A 21,886-nucleotide genomic window follows, 5' to 3' on the forward strand; every position below is an offset into this window, starting at 1 on the left:
AGCTCCGTAAGGATCACAGGGATGCCAATATGAAGCGTTAGCATTTGCTTACCTACAAACAGAACAAAGAACAGTGCGGGACAGTTAGAAGTTGTCAACGCTCTAATTCCTAAGAAGAGTTTCTGCTTTCGGTCCCTTTCACTAGAGAGACGTTGGCTTTTGTTCTGTCCTTGTGAAAGAACAATAGGGAGTGTCTTGTGTCTGTGTAAAAGCGCCTGTCCTTGAAAAGAAATGGCCCGTACTGGGCCCGAAGTTATTGCAACATTAATTTACGAAGTCACTTTCTCCTAGGATGTCTGACGAGGTGACTTATGCCACACTGATGGTTCAGGACCCAGCACGAGGGAGAGATAGTCAGGATGGAAATAACCTAAGAAAAGAAGGTAAGAGCTTAGAGAAAGCACACTACGACCTTGCAAATGACAGGCATTGAGTGCTTGGGGTTGCTGGCTTTGACACGGAACAGGGTGGCGGGGGAATGGGTGCCATAGTCCCAAAAATAGACACAAACTGTCAGAAGAGTGAGTCTCCTTAAGAGAATCGATGGAGCTTTCAAGGCCAGTGTGGATTGTATGAAATCACTGTTATGAAGCTCTTCACTGTAGGGGGAAATTTAGTGGGTATGTCAGAATTTGGGTCTGGCGGTAGAGATTTCTATTTGTAAGCATCCTTTTTTTATTTTTTTATTTTTTTATTTTTTTTTGCCTTGTTAGCAATGCCAGGTAGATGTTCTTCTGGAAGGCAAAAAAATGTTCTAAACTATGTAGAGGAAACCTCACTGGAGTATGGCGTAAATGACTGAAGGTAAAGAGTTGAGCACAGTTAAATCAGAAATGATTGCGATCTACTGTTTGCTCTTACTCTGTTTTTTAACTTACTGCCTGAAGAATCCTGCCGGGGACAGCCCTAGTGATGGCCACCTCCTACTAAGAAGCAAAGGAGTAGATGAAGGAGAAATGAGTCAGGCACAGGCATTGGGGCAATCTTTCAACCTGACTGACAACTGTCAGGGGGAGTGCATCTTGATTCATACATATACAACTCAATATGAAAAGATAGATTCACATTTTTCCAAAACATAGATCATACCATTTTTGTCCCCGGACATGTGTTTTAATTGTCTCTTAGTCATGATTTAGTCACCACCCATAAATTGGCAGAACAGATTTATCTTTTACCATTGTTTTCCCACATCAACTCCTTAGCCCAACTTTTAAGAATCTAGAGGCATATTTTGCCAAAGAACAACATTGTGTTTTCAGACTGGAACCTCTTACAGTTTCAAGGGTACTAGAAAGAAAGAAAAGTGTCAAGCCAGCCTGGGGAGATTGCCATGTCCCGAGCAGTGTATTATCAACTTTTAATGGCCGAAGTGCTAACTTTCATTATCACCCAAAAAGAATTTTGAGGCCAAAGCTTCTACAGTTATTATCCAATTTCTTATGTAATACAGTGTTTATATTTTATATACTTGTGGAATTTACCATCAGCAGTTAACTTTTCTAAGAAGAGGTTTTAATACTTCATCCTTTTATCATTTTTTTCACACCAGTCTTTCTCTGAGAACGCACACCATATTTGACCCCCAATCATTTAAAATTTTTTATAAATTATTTATTTACATTTTAAGTGTTATCCTCCTTCCTGGTTTCCCCTCCACAAACCATCTATCTTAACCTCCTCTCCCCTACTTCCAGGAGGGTGCTCCCCCACCCACCCACTCCTGCCTCACCACCCTAGCATTTCCCCATGCTGGGGCATGAAGCCTTCACACAACCAAGGACCTCTCCTCTCATTAATGCTAGATAAGGCCACCCTCTGCTACATATGCAGCTGGAGCCTTAGGTCCTTCTATGTGTACTCTTTGGTTGGTGGTTTAGTTCCTGGGAGTTCTGAGGGGTCTGGCTGGTTGATATTGTTGTTCTTCCTATGGAGTTGCAAACCCCTTAAGCTCTTTCAGTGCTTCCCCTAACTTCTCCATTGAGGTCTCTGTGCTCAGTCCTTTGTCCCCCAATCTTATGTGCCATGTAATTGCCTGAGTATATAGTAAGAAGCCTTTAACCTGTTCTCCTGCCAGCTTCTCTAGCTCACTGAATCTTATTTGCGATAGTAAGTTTACTTTGTTCTGATTATCTTTTTCCTGAGTAAGTGCAGGGGCAGATCTTCTAGGAGTTTATTGGAGCTGGAGCCTCATCAGGAGATCTCTGGCATCTTTATTTGAGTTACATCCTCCATGGCATAAAAAAGACCTTCAAGTAAGGCCAGATAAGGATATCTCCCTAAAAGCATGAAGGGTAATATGCTCAGGAATTTTCTGGAGAAGCTTAGAATCACTACAGCTGGGAGAAGGCATACATGATTCATAAGAAATTTTCTATCAATCCAACACCCCCAAGCATGCGACACATGGAGATCAAGACCATAAGTGGAAGACAGCATGACAACAATCGCTTCATAGGCTCAGCTTTTCTGGATCTTTGTCAAGAAGTTGTGCTGTCTTTATGCCTTTTGCTGTTCCTATTAAATATGAAATATTAATAATAATAAAATATTTACTGTAAAGTAAATAATATCACCGTTTTTTAAGTCATGGATGGGACAACTGAATCTCCAAGCAGCTAGGTAGGCTCTCCACTTTTATACACATGTGTGGAGCCAGTATTCCAATGTCAGCTCACTCCTTTATGTCCACCTGTCAGAAATGTCAAGTCTGTAGGACCAGACACCAGTTCCATGTATAAGACTCTCTCCTTCACTTCCAAAGGTTGCGTTACAGTCCAAGTTGTTGTCCTGAATCATATGCAATGCTTTCTTCTGTTCCGTGGATTTGCTTTAATGTGTGTGTGTGTGTGTGTGTGTGTGTGTGTGTGTGTGTGTGTGTGTGTGTATGTGTGTGTGTGTGTGTGTGATACACAGCACAGCAATGATCATAGTCTGCAGTGTTTACTAAAGGTGACATGACTGTGCTTATCTTTTCTGCCTTCTAATTCTCATTGGAATCTAACCTTTGAGTAAAGGGACCGTGTGGCTTTCATATGAGTGCTGCTCTACTGACCTAGCAAAAACATTGTATATCTCAAGGAAGAGAAAGCTGACAGATACTTTTATGACAAGCATGGCCCACGAGTTGCCTGATAGCGCTGCATCTTAGACTGCATTTTCATCCAGGATTAATTTACTCTTTGTGCCATAGAAAACAGGATAAAATGACAAAATTATTTCATTGGGTTAAAAATAATTTTAAAAGTATACTTCATCTTTATAAGTGAGGAAGACCCACCTCCTTTTGGAGATTTGTGTCTTAAAACTCAGGGTCTCTTCTCTTCTCAACATCATTTCTGAGAACTTACCTCCACATGTAATTCATATTAAATTAAGAGACAATCACTCTTGAAAGTACAGTGGGGAATGGAGGGCTGAGGGAGGGACCACATCATGCTTCATATTAGAAATATCGAAACAGTGATACTAACAAAGCAATAGCCTGTTTCTAGCTAGTTTAATAGATAGAAACTTTTATGGTTGGAGAAACAGTCCTCCAAATAACAGCATGCTGTGTCTCTTCCCTGTTGGTTTCCAGGACACCCAGTTCAGTCCCCACTTTGGCGAGGTGCTGCCTTGAGCTTGATGACCCTGTGCTTGGTTCTGGTGACAGGACTGGTGACCTTGGCAACTATGTGTAAGTACACGTGTATTCTGCAAAAGAAAGTCATGTAGAAAACACTTATACGGTGTGATAATTCAGGAAGAATAAGGTACTAGCACTCATAATCCTCATCACTTCTGTTACTCCAGGTCGTTCTCCAGTACACCTTCGAAGCAAACTAACCACGGGCCTATTTTATGTGTAAATATTGCCCTATAGCCATTTTTGCCTTTTGGTGAACCTGATCACACTGTGCCGAGAATTCTTTTTGTCTTACTTATTGGTTAGAATGAGCAAGCTCTCCTCTGACCATACATACATATTTGTTATTCTTAGGAAAAAACATGAGAGCAGGGGGAAGATGGATTTGCAGACAGATATGGAAATTTGTTTATTCTGAAACTTAGTAGATTAATCCAATCTGCTCATGTTTCTAGGGTAAAAAAATATTCAAGTGACAGCAGCAACTTAATTTTTGTGAATAAGGAAAATCACATAGTTAAGGAAGAGGAGGATGGGAGTTATATCACACCTGGCAGACAGAATGGAACTATTCATGTGTCTTACAGTGAAAGTCACACCCTAGCAGACCCTAAGAGAAAATTTTTATCAGTGCCCACTCCCAAGAGACTTTTAATAAAAAAAAAATTAGAAAATTGGAAAACATTAGTGTTTCTTGTTGATGTGACCAAACCAACCAAAAAAAAAAAAAAAAGCAAAAACCAAACAACAACAAAAACATCAAAACAAAAAACCACGACCAACAAAAGCAGATCAAAGAAGAAAGATTTTATTTAGTCCATGATTTAATTAAAAAGGAATACAGTCCCTCAGACAGGCAGAGTCGATCGTATTGCCTCAGAAGTCAGGAAGTGAGTTCCATGTTCTACTTGCTTCCTCCTTTATACTCAGCCTAGGTTCATAACCTAGAAGATGATGCTGCCCACACCCAAATTTCCAAGAGACCTTTCTGGAAATGCCCACATAGGCACATGCAAAGGTTGATCTGCTAGGTGATCTTTAGCCTGTCATATCAACATGATTAACCATCACAGATACTCATGTCTCCTGTGCTCTATTCAATCATTTCTTATATAAAATACTGATTGATTTGGATATATAAATAGAGATTAATGATTTGTCTTCTTCTTTGGGAAAGAAATCTTATATTCCTGTTGAGGTAACATATATTCAGCACATTCTGATAGAAAAATAAGTTGCATATCTTCTAAAACATGCACACTAATAAATTAAAGTGAAATGATGTTGACATATCATGAAATGCATTGTAACTCATTGTAAAGTATAATGCTTTTGATGCAGTAGTTGCGACATGCAGAGTGCTAATGAATCACTGGAAAGCTTAATAAAAAATAAAGATGTTTTTAAATAGGTGCATGGATCCAGAACTAGGAATGATTAGAATAGTCCAAGACCAGTCTGGGATTATTGGTAAAATTCTGTCAAGGATGAAAGAAAGGAAGTGGGGTGAGGGGAGTGTGAGCAAGAGAGCAATATATAGTCTACAAAAAGAGAGAGGGGTGGGGTGCAGGGAAAGAGTGTGAGCAGGAGAGAAACAGGCAGTCTACAGAAGAGGAAGAAGAGAGACAATGGAAAAGAGAGGAAACAAAAGGAAGAAGAAGAAAAAAGAGAAAAAGGGAAGGAAAGAGAAAAGGAGAAAAAAGGGAGAGAGGAAAGGAGGGAGAAAAAGGAGGAGGAGGAGGAAGAGGAGGAGGAGGAGGAGGAAGAGGAGGAGGAGGAGGAGGAGGAGGAGGAGGAGGAGGAGGAGGAAGAGGAGGAGGAGGAGGAGGAGAGGGAGAATCCCTGGTGGCCAGGGTACCACACTCTTGAGTCAGCTGACAGCCTTCTGAGAGCAGCAGTTCCTATGCACTTGTCTTGTTATGTCTTGCAGTTTTGCAGGTGTCTAACGATATTAACTCTGATTCAGAGAAGTTGAGTCAACTTCCGAAAGTCATCCATCCACAGCAGGACAATCTGACTGAACAACTGAACAGCTCCAGAAAGGGTCTCATAGAGGAATCTCTCCAGTCCCAGATCTCTGCCCTCCTGGAGAGGCAGGGACAGATGGCTACGAAACTCTGCAAGGAATTCCTCACCCACACTTCTGGTAATTTGACTTAGATCTGCAAAAAGGCCAGATGAAAACTGTCACCCTGATTAAAGTCCCCACATGAAGCTCAGCACCTAGGACTTATGTCCTTCTACAATCCCTTGACCATAGTACCCTAAATGTACAATGGACAAGAATTTACAGACATTTCTTTAATATTTTGGAAAACTTCACAGTCACTTCCAAATGCTATGAGCTTGGATACTTTAACCTCTCACCTCATTAGTTACTCCTTGGTGCTCTGGTTATCCTAATATTCAAAAGCTGCACCTGATAAGAGAATCTCCTGACATTGTCCAACCCCTAACCAGGGTCTTTCTGCTTCCAGAGGCTCCTGTCATGGTGTTTTAGGTCCTCATGCTCCCTGTTGCCCATGTGTACAACTTAGTCTCCAAAGGCTTCTACAATCACTCCCACAGAGCTCATTTTGAATAAAATGTCCCTTTCAGACCATAAATGCAATCCTTGTCCCAAGACGTGGCACTGGCATGGAAACAGTTGCTACTATTTCTCAATCAATGAAGAGAAATCCTGGCATGATAGCAGAAAGGACTGTATGGACAAGAATGCCACTCTGGTGAAGATTGACAGTGTTGAAGAAAGGGTATGGTTGACTCTCCTCCCCAAGCTGTAGAACTAATAAATGGTTTGAGAAACTGGGTGTGGAGCCCAGGACACACACACACACACACACACAAACACACACACACACACACACAAACACACACACAAACACACACACAAACACACACAAACACAAACACACAAACACAAACATACACACCAACACACACACAAACACACACACACACAAACACACACACAAACACAAACACACACACAAACATACACACAAACACACACACACAAACACACACAAACACAAACACACACACAAACACACACATACACAAGCACACACACACACACACACACACACACACACACACACACACACGTTAATCTTACCACTGAAAACTGGCAGATGGGTCTCTCATTTGTTTCTCCTGTCCCCAGGATCTCCTTCAGTCACAGCTGTCTCTCACATTTGCCTTCTTCTGGCTGGGATTGTCCTGGAGCCCATCTGGCAGCAAGTGGCTGTGGGAAGATGGTTCATTTCCCCCTCCAACCCTGTAAGTATCTAACCATTGGGGGTGGAAGACCAGGATTCCCATAGAACTCTGAGAAAACTGATGTCAATTGAAATAGTTATTAAACCCAGATATGAAAAAGAGAACCATGTTGCTTAACAAAAGAGAGAGTTTTCATAGGGAATACACCGAGAGCTGGTAATTCCATCTGTTTTGTCAAAAGTGACGCATTAAATTTCATATGTCTCTTGGTTGCTTTCCTTATTAAGCATGTACATGTGATAGTATGTTCAAAGTACTTCATAAATATACACCCTTGAAAGATGTACTTTCATATCCCCACTACATAACAAAAAATGTGATCAGAGACCTTTATTGTCTTGCCTGAGACTGTTCAGCTCAAACATATCAATCAAGACTGAACATTCCAGGTCACCTAATCAGCCACTTAGCTATTGTATTTTCCAGCCTTTACAAGCTTCAAGGGTGGTGTTTGTCGTAAGAACATACATTCATATGTTGACATATTTACTTTTATTGAATAGCTGTTGGCAGTTTTCTCACAGAAAGTAAGTCTGAGCTGCCTGATCAGTTTATAGATTAGCTTCATGATGCAGAACCACCATTTACATTACACTACATGGCAAATGCCCTAAGCAAAATCTACTGTGCAGAGTCTTGATCACAATGTTGAAAGTACATCTCAAATCTGTATGATTTGGGAAACCCAGGATTTGCAACTATGTAAAGTTATAGCAAAATAGAAATCAACATAAAAATGTGTGGTTCACAGTCTTCCCCCATTCCATCTTCTGCACTTTTCAAAAGACTCCGTAGAAAAAAATGTTCAGACTCACTGGGATCCTGGTGCCACTTGAAGTCAGGCTTAGCTCAAAGAGGGAGCCAGGGTGTGTGTGGTGTGGGTTAGGAGTTGAAATCCAGTGTTTATTTCATCTATGAGATGATTTCATGGTCTAAGTCCTTGTTTTCTAAAGAACAAGATTTGTTTTACCTGTGATGCTTAAAAATTGTTTCTGTAATTGTTATTTATTGTGGAGGTCATGGTTGTATGGAACTCAAAGGATAGCCTGCAGGAATAAGCTCTCTACTGCCAGCATGTGGGTTCTAGAAACTGAACTCAAATCATTAAGCTTTGTAGCAAATGCCCCTGCCCACTGAGTCATCTCAAGAGCATTTTTTTTTTAATTTAAAACTAAAGGCTGGAAAGATTGCTCAGTAGTTAAGAGCACTGGCTGTCTCTACAAAAGGACCTAAGTTCTTCCCATCACCCACAAGTGACTTAGATCTTCAGGTCCCGGATATTTAACCCCCTCTACTGAGCTCTGTGGGCACATGCATATATGTATACATAGACATACAGAAATACACAGAAAATAAAATTAATCCTCTTAAAAACTAAAAGTTTAAAAGAACACGTAGCTCAAAAGTTCCTTGAACAGCTTTAATACAAACATTCCATATCAGAACATTGTGAAAGGGAGTAAGTGTATTTATACTTTTTGAAGCTATAACATTTATTCAAATGAAAGTTGGTACCACCAGCATCTCTTCTCTTCCCTCCTCCAAGTGCTCAAGCCACCCGAGTCTGTTTTACTCTTTAATGTTAGTTGTCAACATTTTCTAATCATTCCATGTTTCCTCCAAGCTGCTGGGATTCAGCTTTGGCTCACCAAATAATGATATGTCTGTTGTTTTCTCCGTAAAGATCCATTTCCCAGAATTTTTTTCTGGAACTTTTCCTGTTTAAATATATATCTCCTGGGTTCTGATTAGTCAATCTTCACACTAGTAATGATAGCAGAAGCCTCACTCAAAACAATATGGATGTAGAGAAGAGTTGTTTCTCATAAAGGCAGAATAACTGGGTGGGTAGTGCTCACTTCTGAGCCAAGGAGAGGAGGGCCATTAGACAGAGCCCTAGGGGTGGGAACACAGCACCATATCAATGCAGCACAGTTCTTGGGTTAGAATGTACATTTCTTCTCTTCTATATGAGGACTGGTCGTTCTTGACCCATCTGTTGGCTTCCATGGACATGTGAAGGAAATGGTCCCTTTTTGGAATGCAAAGCCTGTGGACAATGACCCTAGGTCATCACAAACACAGATGTCAGATAAGCTCTTGATACTCAGCTTAGAAAGACTTCTTCAGGCTTATACAGCCTCTTCCTTGGGTCCTGAATAAGGCATCTATTTCTAAGATATATCTGAATAGTGGTATTTATTAGGCTTCTCTCCAATGAATAAAATAATAGGAAACATCAGTGAGCTTCACTGGAAAGAAAGCAGTACTTTCAACAAAGATTTAAGCTGAGCATGCATAGTTTTCAAGAACAACATTTAAGGACTATCATTAAAGTTAAGCCAAAAAAAAAAACAAAAAACAAAAAAAAAACAAAAAAACAAACAAACAAACAAACAAAAAACCAAAAAACAAAAAACAAAACCGCTGGACACAATTTCCCAACTACCTGATCACATCAATAAGTCATTCATTTCCTCTTTCAGACTCTTATCTTGTTTTCTCAAGTATGTATGAAAGCACGCATAATTACATTTTTACACAGTAAACTGCTGCAATTTTTACATAGGTTGACTTTATTTTTCTAGTTTTCTTATTAAAATATGAAATATAAAAATAATTTATAAAATTTAAGTTAATCTGCACCGAGTAAATTGCATTTATGGAATTCCATATTACTGTTGGATATAATATTTTCCAACTGAAATATTTTTCTTCTTGTTTAATTGGATTTTATGTAGTATATTCTTATCATGGGTTCCCTTCCCTTTTCTTCTACCAGATTTTCCCACCCATCCAATTCCCTCCCTTCTTTCTCTCTCTTTAGAAAGCAAACAGGCCAATAAAAGATGTGAGCAGTGTCAGGCCTAGGTTCCCTCTCACGGAGTCAGTCTTTAACCCAATCAAATAGTGGTTGGTTACTCCCACAACCTTTGTGCCACTATCAAACCAGCATGTCATGCAGAACTGAATACATTCTTCTTAAGGGAATGTTTTATGGGGGATCAAAATTACCCTGAAACAAAGAACACAGATGTGATGGCATTGCAGATCCTGTTGCTTTGTAGAGTCTGCATACTAGTCGGATTTTTCCCTTTAATGGTGACTGAGAACACTAAATTCTAATTAAATGTCATATATGATAGTCTTAATTGATTTTAAATTGACTACTTTTCAGATTCAGTGATAAGGAGCTTGCCAATTTCAATGGATCCAGAGAGTGCGCTTATTTTGAAAGAGGGAATATTTACATTTCTCGCTGTAGTGCTGAAATTTCCTGGATTTGTGAGAAGACAGCCTCCCTGGTGAAGATTGAAGATTTGGATTAATTTGACTCTTCTAAATTTATCCAGAAGTAAAGGCCTATTGCAAACCCATGCAAGAAAGGAGGAAGCTACAATAGTTGAGCCAAAATCCAACTGAAAACTGACTGTGTACTTAAACTGTCCTGTAGACAAACCTGCTTCACAGAACAGTCTCCTCTTCACTGTCTGATTCCCTCTGACCTGGTGTTCTCATAACTTAGAACTTAAAATGATGTCAAGTACCCAGGAAAATCATGTCTTCTCAGTCTGTCTGTCAATAAACATTGTGTGTTTGATTTATTCTTGCATGTCTACACAAAGGCTGAGTGATATTTAAATACTAACTACCAGAACAACACAGGCCACAGTTTGGGAGCAATTTCCCAGAAGATCTCTGTTAAAAAAGCTGCTCAATCATGTGCAGGTCTGAGGGAGCCCAAGGTAAAGGACCTGTAACAAGTGCTGTATTGCTGAATTAAAAATATTTTAGTATTTTAGAGAACGTCTGTCTAAACCCCTAGTTGTCAGCCTCCATGTAAGCAAAGTTGCTTTGCTCTATCTACCTATTAAACTATGTACTATAAATTCTTATAACTGATAGTCTACATAAAGTAAGGTAAACACTGTGTCTTAATATTTTTATCATTTATTTAAACTAATAATATTCAGGTTATTGATTTGGCAATCTGCATATTATCAGACTAACAAAGATTTTATTCTGTTACTATGAATACGTTATATAATTTTATTTTGCATATATCTATGAGGATCATGTATATCATGTATGAACGTCATATATGTGTATATGTGCATGTGTGTGGATACCTGTACCTGCACATACTTGTGCAGGCCAGAAGAGCATTGGGTGCCCTCCTTCAGCACTCCTCACCATGTTGTATTTCTTGGATGCAGGTTCTCTCCCGGAATGAGGATCTTGTGCGTTTTGTTTTCAGTTAGGCCGGAGCCAGCAATCACCAGCAATCTCCCTGTTTCTGCTCACTGGGTTTGGAGTTGCAGGCATGTACCTGGTCACACCTAGATTCTAGAGCAGAGCTCAGATCTGAATTCCTGTCCAAATGTTTGCTCGGCAAGTGCTCAGACCTCTCTCAGACAGCTCTCCATCGCTACGAGTTTGATTTTCTTCTGAGAAATGCTGAAGTGTTATTTGGAGACATGTTATCAGAACAATTATTTACAAAAAAAAAAAACTTTTCTGAAACAGCCTCAGATCCCTACTAAATACTGTAAATCCAGGTTTCAGAAATCTTTCTGAGACAAAATACTGATTTCAGGATATTCATGAATGAAATGGATCTGACTTTTTATTATTTAGTTATGAACTAATTGAACAGTTATCTTCTAAGGAGAATGTTAAATTAACTTGTGGTATCAATTTTGAACAGTGGCTCAAATTTTACTGGAAAATGAACTGCATTCTGAACATTATAACAGTTCTTTGAAACAACTTTACAATACTACTAAGATAATCTTATTATCTTAGAAATGCTAAAATTTTCACCTCATTATAAGATATATGCATTATATGGTATTATAATATATGCAAATACATATTATTTAATCACAATTTATTATATTATATTTTGCATTATATATTATATATACATATATTTTATGTATAATTATATATTATATATGTATATATTATATGTGTATATATAATATATATTTTTAATTTAAAAATATATTATATATTCTATATAATATATAATTATATATACTATATACAGGGATATATCATAGAAGTAGGGAATAAGGTTCAGAGTAAATATTTAATAAAACTTACAAACTGAATGTAAATACATATTTTAAAATACCGGTCATTACTTTCAACATAAGTGCACAGAATCTACCAGTCCTCACTCAGGGCTCAATCCCAAGTAAAATATACATAAATCTAAATTGCAGCTTTATTCTTCCATTTCTCATCTGTAGGTTCCTGCCACTGTTCTCTCGCAGAGCGGAGTTTCTCATTAAGAGTCAAAAGTCTGCACTTGACTCCCACAGCTTTGGGTTTCTCTTTTTTCCCTTGGGAAAGATGATCACTCCTGCTTTCCCTCTATCTCTAACCAAAGAGTCTGCCGTGTAGAGGCTAATCATCCGTGCTGGTTATTTTGTCTCATACAGAGGTTATAGTGTTTGCCTGGCCTCCTGTATCTGCTCTTGCCTAGCTCATGGTCAGTCTGACTTCCACACCCATTTGAAAAGAAACTGTGTTTAGTTTCCCAGAAGCTCTGGGTTTTGATAAGGTCAGTCGGTCTGTCTCACCCTCCCTGCATCTTGCTGTCATCACACCATTGGTACTCGCCTCTGCAGGATGGAGGACATCCGGATGCATCTGTTCCTGGAGACCCACTGCCCTTTGTTGGTCAGAACACACTATCCTTTAGTGATCATTCTGTTAGCTGGCTTCTGAGGTGGGAATCATGAAGCCAGAGCAGAAACCTGAGAGATTGTATCTTTAGCTGAAAGTACCACAAGGCAGAATGAACAGCTTACTATTTTTGTGGGACCCCCGAATATGTAAACATTCGCATGGGTCTTTGACTCTTATGCATTCTCTCGGAGCTCTTTGTAATAGGTTTTGTATCATCTTATTCTATTTTAGGTAGTTACGAAAAATAGAGCAAATAAATTTATGCTTAGGATATTAAGCCAGAGAAAGAAAGAATGACATGAAATGTGGCTGAGTTTTTAACTTGCATTATTGAAGTCAAGTGATCAATATAAAATATACATTTATATAAAAATACATATTATAAAGTTATAAAATTAACACACACACACACACAGTGTATGTGTGTGTGCGTGTCTGTGCGTTTGTGTGTGTTCCTGTTTTGGATTTGGTCATGGCCTCTTTATTATAGAAATAGGAAGCATATTGGGACAAATCTGTAATCCTTTATCTCCTGCTGCTATAGGAAATCAAAGACATTTTTTTCATGCTGCCAAGCCCCAGCGCATCCAGGGTGAAGGAGCAGGGGCTTAGGGGTGAGCAGCAGGTAGAGGTCAGCTCAGGAAATTCCTAGGTCTGGGGCTGCTGTACATGGATTATTTTTATATTTCCTGCATCCATTCTGAGGTGTTACTCAAAATGAAGTGGACAAAGAGAGCATCCATGCCTGTTCAAGTTTCTCATTCGTTATCAGCTGGAATTGAAAACGGCAGACACAAAAACAAACCGGGGAGGAACTGATAAAAAGGCCTTTATTTCCAATTAAGCAACTGTGTTTCTGAGAAAATTACACCCATGAGTAAACTCCTGTGGGAAAATCCTTTATCTCTTAGGTCGATAAAAATGCTTCTATGTGCAAATTTATTTCTAAAAACAGGGGTTGGGGAGAAAGTTAAAGAGAGGGAGAGGGAGAGAGGGTGGGAGAAAGGGAGAGAGCAAGAGATCAGAAAACTACTCTGGCCTCTCCTCTACATCTTGTCTTTTTCTTCCGCTCTTAGGCATGATGTTACTGTAATGATCTGATAATAATTTGTCCTTAGGAAAAGCTTTATTTTAGGCTTAAAAAAACTAAAAACAGGAAGACCATGAGTTTAAGTCAGTTAGGAACACACAAGTTTGAGCATCATCTGAATTATATGGAAAAATCCTGTCTCCAAACAAACAGGCAAATAAATAACAGGCTTTACTAGGACATATCATAATATCATATTCTCAAAAGTCAGACACAATATGAAGGTCTTTTTTAGTTAGTTAATTAATTTATTTATATCCCAAATGTCGCCCTCCCATCCCAGTCTCCCTTCACAAAATTCTTTACTTCATCACCTCCTACTCTTAGCCTCTGAAAGGCCCCCCCTCACCCCACATCCAGGCCAGATAAGGCTGCTCTCTGCTACATATGTGGAGGGGTCTCAGAGAGCAGACCAGCCCATGTATGCTTTCTGGTTGGTGGCTTATTCTCTGGGAACTTCCAGGGGTCCAGGTAAGTTGATAATGTCAGTCTTCCTGTGGGGTTGCCATGCCCTTTACCTCCTTCAATCCTTCCCCTAACTCTTCCATAAGGGTGTCCAATGGTTGTCTGCAAGTATCTGCAGCTGCCTAGGTCAGCTGCTGGTAGGGCCTCTCAGAAGAGAGCCAAGCTAGGCTCCTATCTACAATCACAGCATGGCATCAGTAACAGAATCAGAATTTGGTGCCCACCCATGGGGTAGATCCAAAGTTGGGCCGGTCACTGGATGGCTTTTCCTTCAGTCTCTGCTACATTTTTGTCCCCACATTTTTTTTCTCAGACAGGAGCAGTTCTAGATCAAAAATTTTGAAGGTGGATTGGTGTTCCCATCTCTTCACTGGGGGCGCTGCCTAACTGATGGAGGTGGGCTCTTCAGGTTTCATCTCCCCATTCTTGGGCACTTCGGCTAAGGTGACCCCTAATGAGCTGTAGGAGTCTCACATCCCTAGTCTCTCACATTCCAAGTCTCTGGAGCTTTCTAAATGTTCTTCCCAATCCCTGACAGACACATATGTCCATTGATTTTCCTGCCATTCTGGGTTTCTCTCCTATCCCACCCCCTCAGCTGATCCTGGCCTTTTTTCCCCTCCCCTTCCCTCTCCCACCCAGGTCCCTCCTTCCCTGTGAAGGTTTTTAATAACACAGCCAGCCTTACTGTGGTATGAACTAGATTCTTAAGAGAAAATAAATGACATGTGGTAGAAATAAAATTAGTACCCTTGAAATAAAGCAGCTTGTGTCTCATTTCTGCACGAAAGGAGTTTTAGTGGACAGCTAAACCTACCCTAGCCAGTCTCATTGGATGTGGTGTCCCCTGGAGATGGCGCACTCCCTGTCCACTGTGGCGTAGGTATCATCAAAATTACTAGATGGTAAACATTACAAAGAAACCTCCACAATGAGTACCAGCTTCTTTCCTCTGCAGGTGTAGATTTTACTTCATTGTTCTCCTAAGCAGCAGACTTGTTAGTTTTTCTACCAACAGTCAATTCCTTTCTCTTACTATGCTCAACTCTTTTTTTCATTGATGCATCTAGTAATTTTCCCATCATTATCAATCAAAGTCTGTGAAGCTTCATTTTTTTCTTCAATGCAAAAATAATAATAATTTGCATTTCAGAAAATTCTAGGATGTCAGGCCCTCTAACATATTCCCAACTGCTTCTGTGGTCATAAGATATCCAGTTAAAGGACATTAACAAGGTAGTTATTCATCAGGATATACATTCTTAAACACATTTTGGATCTGATTTTATTTTATTATAGATTTTACTCCAAGATCAACTAGCTGATTGTTTAGCATAAGCAACTTAAATGGTTGCTTTCCTTGGTTGCAGTGACATAATTCCTTATCTCCATATTTAATGTTCTCAGAGTCCTTGGGATTTTCTCTTACTAAATTCTGATGGTGCCTCAGAAATGTCCTTAGCGTTTAAATAGACACAGTGCCCATTGGATTGTGTTCATTTGAAACTTCTATTTTCTGCAATGTATAATATTTAAAGAGCACGAAGTATGTGGAGACTTTCACTTGGCCATGTAAATAGAACGTCTACACTTTTCCTTTTGGTTGGTTTGTTTGTTTGAGACCGGCCTGATCTCATGTGTTACAGGCAGGCCTTTAAGTCACTTTGAACTCTGATCCTCCTTCCTCCACATCCATAATTCTGGGATCATAGGCTGTCTCAGCTTACTCTCTGTTGCTGTGATAAACACGATGACCAAACACTATGCCCTAGGCATACTCAAAGGTAGTATAGTTACATCATTTAAAGATGTAATCAAATACATACAACTAATTAAATATGACTTCCCAAAAGTGTGTGGGCTGGAAATCTCTAGAGTTCCTGAATGCAACAGGAAAGTCTGTGAAACCACCTGGGGTGTAATAGTAAGTCATTGTATAGCTGAGGCTGTCCAGGAACTCAGTTGTGCCCTGCACTCAGCCTTCTCCTGAGTTCTGAGATTAAAAATTGGCACTATCCTGCTTTGTAGAGTATATTCCAATGCCTTCCACAGTATATGAGATTGGATGGACGCGGTGCAGGGCCGCTGAGCGTGGAGACCAGGTCTATTTCCAGAAGAGTCAGACCAATGATGGTTATATTACAATTAAAGGTTCCCTTTAATAAGAAACCAGACGAAGTTCTTCTATGTGACCGCTAGAGGGCAGTAAAACTCTAGGGAGAAAACTTGTTCTCAGCCTCTTGAATGCATTCTGGGAATCTGGGAATCGAGAGAGTCTATTTATTCCATGACAGATCTTCTACCAAACTACTCATTCCTGCCACAATTGTGCAGCAGCTACTAGTAAAACTTGCTTTAGACAACGAATTTTAGATTAGACCTCAAAATTTCTGGATTCAAAAGTTTAGATTTCAAAACACTAAGATTCGGTTTTACCGCAGTGATATAATATATACACAGTGACAAATACTTATAAATTATTTTCACCTGGACTGTGGATCAAAATGTTGGAGGTCGCTGGCCCATCAAGACTCAGGACTTGCCTGCACACTGCTGAGCCCACAGGGAAGCCTTGCAAGTGCCCTCCCACCTGAGCCAGCAAGAACTTGCCACATACCCTTCAGGCTGGGGGTGGGGGGATAGCCTGGAGCTCCTGGAGGAGAGCTAGAGTGCTGCACTCTGGGATCTGGTCCTTTCCAGCCCAGAGAGAGGGGCAGGTGACCACCAAGGTCAGGACCCGCTTACAAACAACTGAACTCCCAGAATAGCCTCACAAGAGCTCTCCCACCTGAGCCTTATGGAGACAGAATGGAGTCACTGCAATCAGAACTCACTACCTGCCTACAAAGAGCCAAAGACCCAGAAGCAATTTCCTTCCCGAGCTCACGGGCAGTCAGATCCACAGGAGAGACAGGCTCTACTCAGAGACAATAAGATCACCTATAATCACAGATAACAAGATGGCAAGAGGAAAGCTAAAGAACTTAAGCAATGGAAACTAAGAAAACTTGGCAACATCAGAACCCAGCTCTCCCATCACAGCAAGTAGTGGACTGTCAAACACACCAGAAAAACAAGACCTAGACTTGAAATCATACTTCATGGTGATGATGGGGATCTTTGAGAGGCACGTGGATAACTTCCTTAAACAATTACAGGAAAACACACATAAACAAATGGAAGTCCTTAAAGAGGAAACACAAAAATCATTCAAAGAACTACAGTAAAACACACCCAAAGAGAAAAAGGAATTGAAAACAGAAATAGAAATAATAAAGAAAACACAGAAAGAGACAACCCTGAAGATAGAAAACCGAAAAAGAAATCAGGAGTCACAAATGCAAGTATCACCAATAGACTACAAGAGATGGAAGAGAGAATCTCAGCGGCTGAAGGCAACATAGAAAACATAGGCAAAACAGTCAGAGAAGATACAGAAAACAAAAATCTCCTAACCCAAAATGTCCAGGAGATCCAGGACACAATGAGAATACCAAACTAAGGATATAGGCGTAGAAGCAGACAAAGAATATTAACTAAAAGGCACATTAAATATTTTCAACAAAATCGTAGAAGAAAACTTTCCTGCCATTACGAATGAGATGACCATGGACATACAGAAAGCCTACAGAATTCCAAATAAATTGGACCAGAAATGAAACTCCTCCCAAAACATAATACTCAAAACACCTAATACTTGAAACAAAGAAAGAATCCTAAAAGCTGTAATGGAAAAAGTACAAGTAACATATAAAGGCAGACCATTCAGAATTACACCAGACTTCTCAACAGAGACTATGAAAGCTAGAAGATCCTTGGAAGAAGTCAAACAGACCCTAAGAGAAAATAAATGCCAGCCCAGGTTACTATATCAGCAAAACTCTCAATCACCATAGATGGAGAAACCAAGATATTCCAGGACAAAACCAAATTTACGCAATATTTGTCCACAAATCCAGCCCTACAAAAGATGATAGATGAAAAAAAAATCAAACACAAGGAATGAAACTACTCCTAAGGAAAAAAAAAACATGCAAGGAAACAAAAAGATGAAAAGAACACAAACACACGTCCATCTCTAAAACAAATATAACAAGAAACAAAAATCACTATTCCATAATTTCTCTTAACAGCAATAGACTCAATTCCTCAATAAAAAGATGTAGAATATCAGACTGGATACATAAACAGAATCCAGCATTTTGCTTCCTACAGGAAATTCATATAAGAGAAAAAGACAGACACTACCTCAGAGTAAAAGGCTTGGGAAAAAACTTTCAAGCAAATGGTACCAAGGAACAAGTTGGAGTAGTTATTCTAATATCAAATAAAATAAATTTTCCAACCGAAAGTTATCAAAAAAAGTCAAGGAAGGGCACTTTTTACTCATCACAGGAAAAGAATCTATCAAGATGAACTATCAACCTTGAACATCTATGCTACAAATGTAAGGTTACCCACATTTATAAAAGAAATTCTACTAAAGTTCAAAGCATATATTACGCCATACACAATAAGAGAAGGAGATTTCAGCACCACACTTTCATCAGTGGACAGATCATGGAGAGAGAAACTGAACAGAAACACAGCGAAACTAGCAGAGGTAATGAGCCAACTGGAATTAACAGACATCCAAAGGACATTTCATTAAAAAAAAAAAGAATATACCTTCTTCTCAGTACCTCATGGCACCTTATCTGAAACTGACCATAAAATTGGTCACAAAACAGGTCTCAACAGATACAAGAAGATCAAAATAATTCCATGCATTCTATCAGATCACTATAGCCTAGGCTGGTCTTCAATAATAAAAACAACCACACAAAGCCCACATGCACATGGAAGCTAAGCAATGCTCTACTCAATGATAGCTTGCTCAATGAAGAAATAAAAGAAAGAAATCAAAGACTTTTTAGAATTTAATGAAAATGAAAGCACAATTTACCCAAACACATAGTATACAATGAAAGCAGTGCTAAGAGGAATACTCAGTGTTGAGAACCTCCAAAAAGAAACTAGAGAAAGAATACACTTAGAACATGACAGAACAATTGAAAGCTCTAGAACAAAAAGAAGCAAATACACCCAAGAGAAGTAGAACAAAGGAAGTAATCAAACTTAGACCCAAATTTAACCAAATGCAGAGAAAAAGAAGTATACAACAAACCAGCAAAACCAAGATCTGGTTCTTTGAAAAAAATCAACAAGGTCCCTTAGCAAGATTAACCAGAGGAAACAGAGAAAGTATCCAAATTAACAAAATGAGAAATGAAAGGGGAGACATAACAACAAAAACTGACAAAATTCAAGAAATCATCAGATCCTATTACAAAAGCCTATACTCAATAAAACTAGAAAATCTAGAGGAAATGGACAATTTTCTAAACAGATATCAGGTACCAAAGTTAAATCAGGATCAGATAAACTATCTAAACAGTCCCATAATTCCTAAAAGAATAGAAGTAGTCATCAAAATGTTCCCAACCAAAAAAAGCCCAGGACCTTATGGGTTTAAGGAAGAATTCTATTAGACCATCATAGAAGACATAATACTAATACTCTTCAAACTATTTCACAAAATAGAAACAGAGAAAACACTACCCAACTCATTCTTTAAAGCCACAATTATGCTTATTTCTAAACCACAAAAAGACCCCACAAAGAAAGAGAACTTTACCCCAATTTCTCTCATTAATATTGATGCAAAAATACTCAAAAAAAATTCTTGCAAACTCAATCTAAGAGCACATCAAAACAGTCATTCACCCTGAACAAGTAGGCTTCATCCCAAGGATGAAAGGATGATTAAATATATGAAAATATATAAATGTCATTCACTATATAAACAAACTCAAATTAAAAACTCACTCTAGATGCTGAGTAAGCATTTCATAAAATTCAACACGCCTTCATGTTAAAAGTCTTGGAAAGGTCAGGTATTCAAGGCACATGCTTAAACATAGTAAAAGAAATATACAGCAAACCAGTAGCCAGCATCAAAGTAAGTGGTGAGAAACTTAAAGCAATCCAACCAAAATCAGGAACTAGACAAGGCTGTTCACTCTCTCCCTACCTATTAAATATAGTACTGGAAGTCCTAGCCAGATCAGTAAGGCAACTAAAGAGATCAAAGGGATAACAATTGAAAAAGAAGAAGTCAAAATATTACTATCTACAGATGACATGATAGAATACTTAAGTGACCCCAAAAATTCCACCAAGAAACTTTTACAGCTCATAAAAATACTTCGGCATAGTGGCAGGATATAAAATTTATTCAAGCAAGTCAGTAGCCTTCCTCTACTCAAAGGACAAACAGTTTCAGAGAGTAATTAGAGAATCTAAACCCTTCACAATAACCAAAGAATAATATAAAATACCCTGGTGTGACCTCAACCAAGCAAGTGAAGAATCTGTAAAACAAATCTTCAAGTCTCTGAAGAAGGAAATTGAAGAAGATCTCAGAAAATGGAAAGATCTTCATGGATTGGAAGGATCAACACTGTAAAAATGGCCATCTTGCCTAAGGCAAAATATAAATTCAATGCAATCCCCAACAAAATTCGAATTCAATTATTCATAAAGTTAGAAAGAGCAATTTTCAAATTTATTTGGAATAATTAAAAACCCAAGATAGCAAAAACAGTTCTCAAAAGTGAAAAAAAAAAAAAAAAAAACTTCTGAGAATTTCACCATCCCTGACCTCAAGCTGTATTACAGATCAATTGTGATTAAAAAAAAAAAAATGTGCTCGACATCCTTAGCCATCAGGGAAATGCAAATCAAAACAACCCTGAGATTCCACCTCACACCAGTCAGATTGGCCAAGATCCAAAACTCAGATGACAATAGATGCTGGCGAGGTTGCGGAGAAAGAGGAACCCTTCTCCACTGTTGGTGGGGTTGCAAACTAATACAACCACTCTGGAAATCAGTCTAGTGATACCTCAGAAAATTGGACATAATACTACCTGAAGACCCAGCTATTCCACTTCTGGGCATATACCCCAGAGACACCTCAGTACACAACAAAGATATATGCACCACAATGTTCATAGCAGCTCTATTTATAATAGCCAGAAGTTGGAAAGAACCCAGATGTCCTTCAGAAGATGAATGGATACAAAAATTGTGGTACATATACACAATGGAATACTACTCAGCCACCAGAAACAATGACTTGACCAAATTCTTAAGAAAATGGCTGCATCTAGAGAATATCATTCTGAGTGAGATAACCCAGTCACAAAAGAACAGACATAATATGCAGTCACTGATAATGGGATGCTAACCCCAGAGGCTCGCACTGCCCCAGAAACAACTCACAGACTGTATGAAATCCAAGAAATAAAGAAAACAAAACAAAACAAAACAAAAAAATCTCTATACAACAATAAAACTTTGACTATTTCCATGTTATATTTTGTTTTACATGTACTTTATGCTCATTGTAACTATTAAGTTTTCAATGCATACTATCAAACCTTTAAAAAAATCAAGTACTGACTAAAAATATATTCATACAGTTTTATGTAAAAATTATTTTAAAATCTGAAAAAAAGTACTGACAAAATGTATTATATAATTTTATACAAACAATGCTTAAAAGCTGTACATTTATCTTTGTTTTGTATAATAAAATTGTTTAAAAAAAAAAAAGAAAACTGCGTGGTATTGGTACAAAGATAAACAGGTAAACCAACACAATAGAATCGAAGACC

General features: G+C 38.7%; 1 protein-coding gene across 1 annotated transcript; it reads left to right on the forward strand.

The window, feature by feature from the left end:
* Positions 1-292: 292 nt before the first annotated feature.
* CLEC12B (C-type lectin domain family 12 member B) lies at positions 293-10,239 on the forward strand (the record flags this gene model as incomplete). The annotated part of the gene is made up of 6 exons (XM_080913898.1): positions 293-383; positions 3,581-3,679; positions 5,559-5,774; positions 6,227-6,381; positions 6,795-6,910; positions 10,089-10,239. 6 exons carry the CDS (start codon positions 293-295, stop codon positions 10,237-10,239), a joined length of 828 nt encoding a protein of 275 aa, XP_080770024.1.
* Positions 10,240-21,886: the final 11,647 nt, after the last annotated feature.

This window comes from Micromys minutus (assembly GCF_963924665.1).
Source record: "Micromys minutus genome assembly, chromosome: 3".
Taxonomy (NCBI): Eukaryota; Metazoa; Chordata; class Mammalia; order Rodentia; family Muridae; genus Micromys; species Micromys minutus.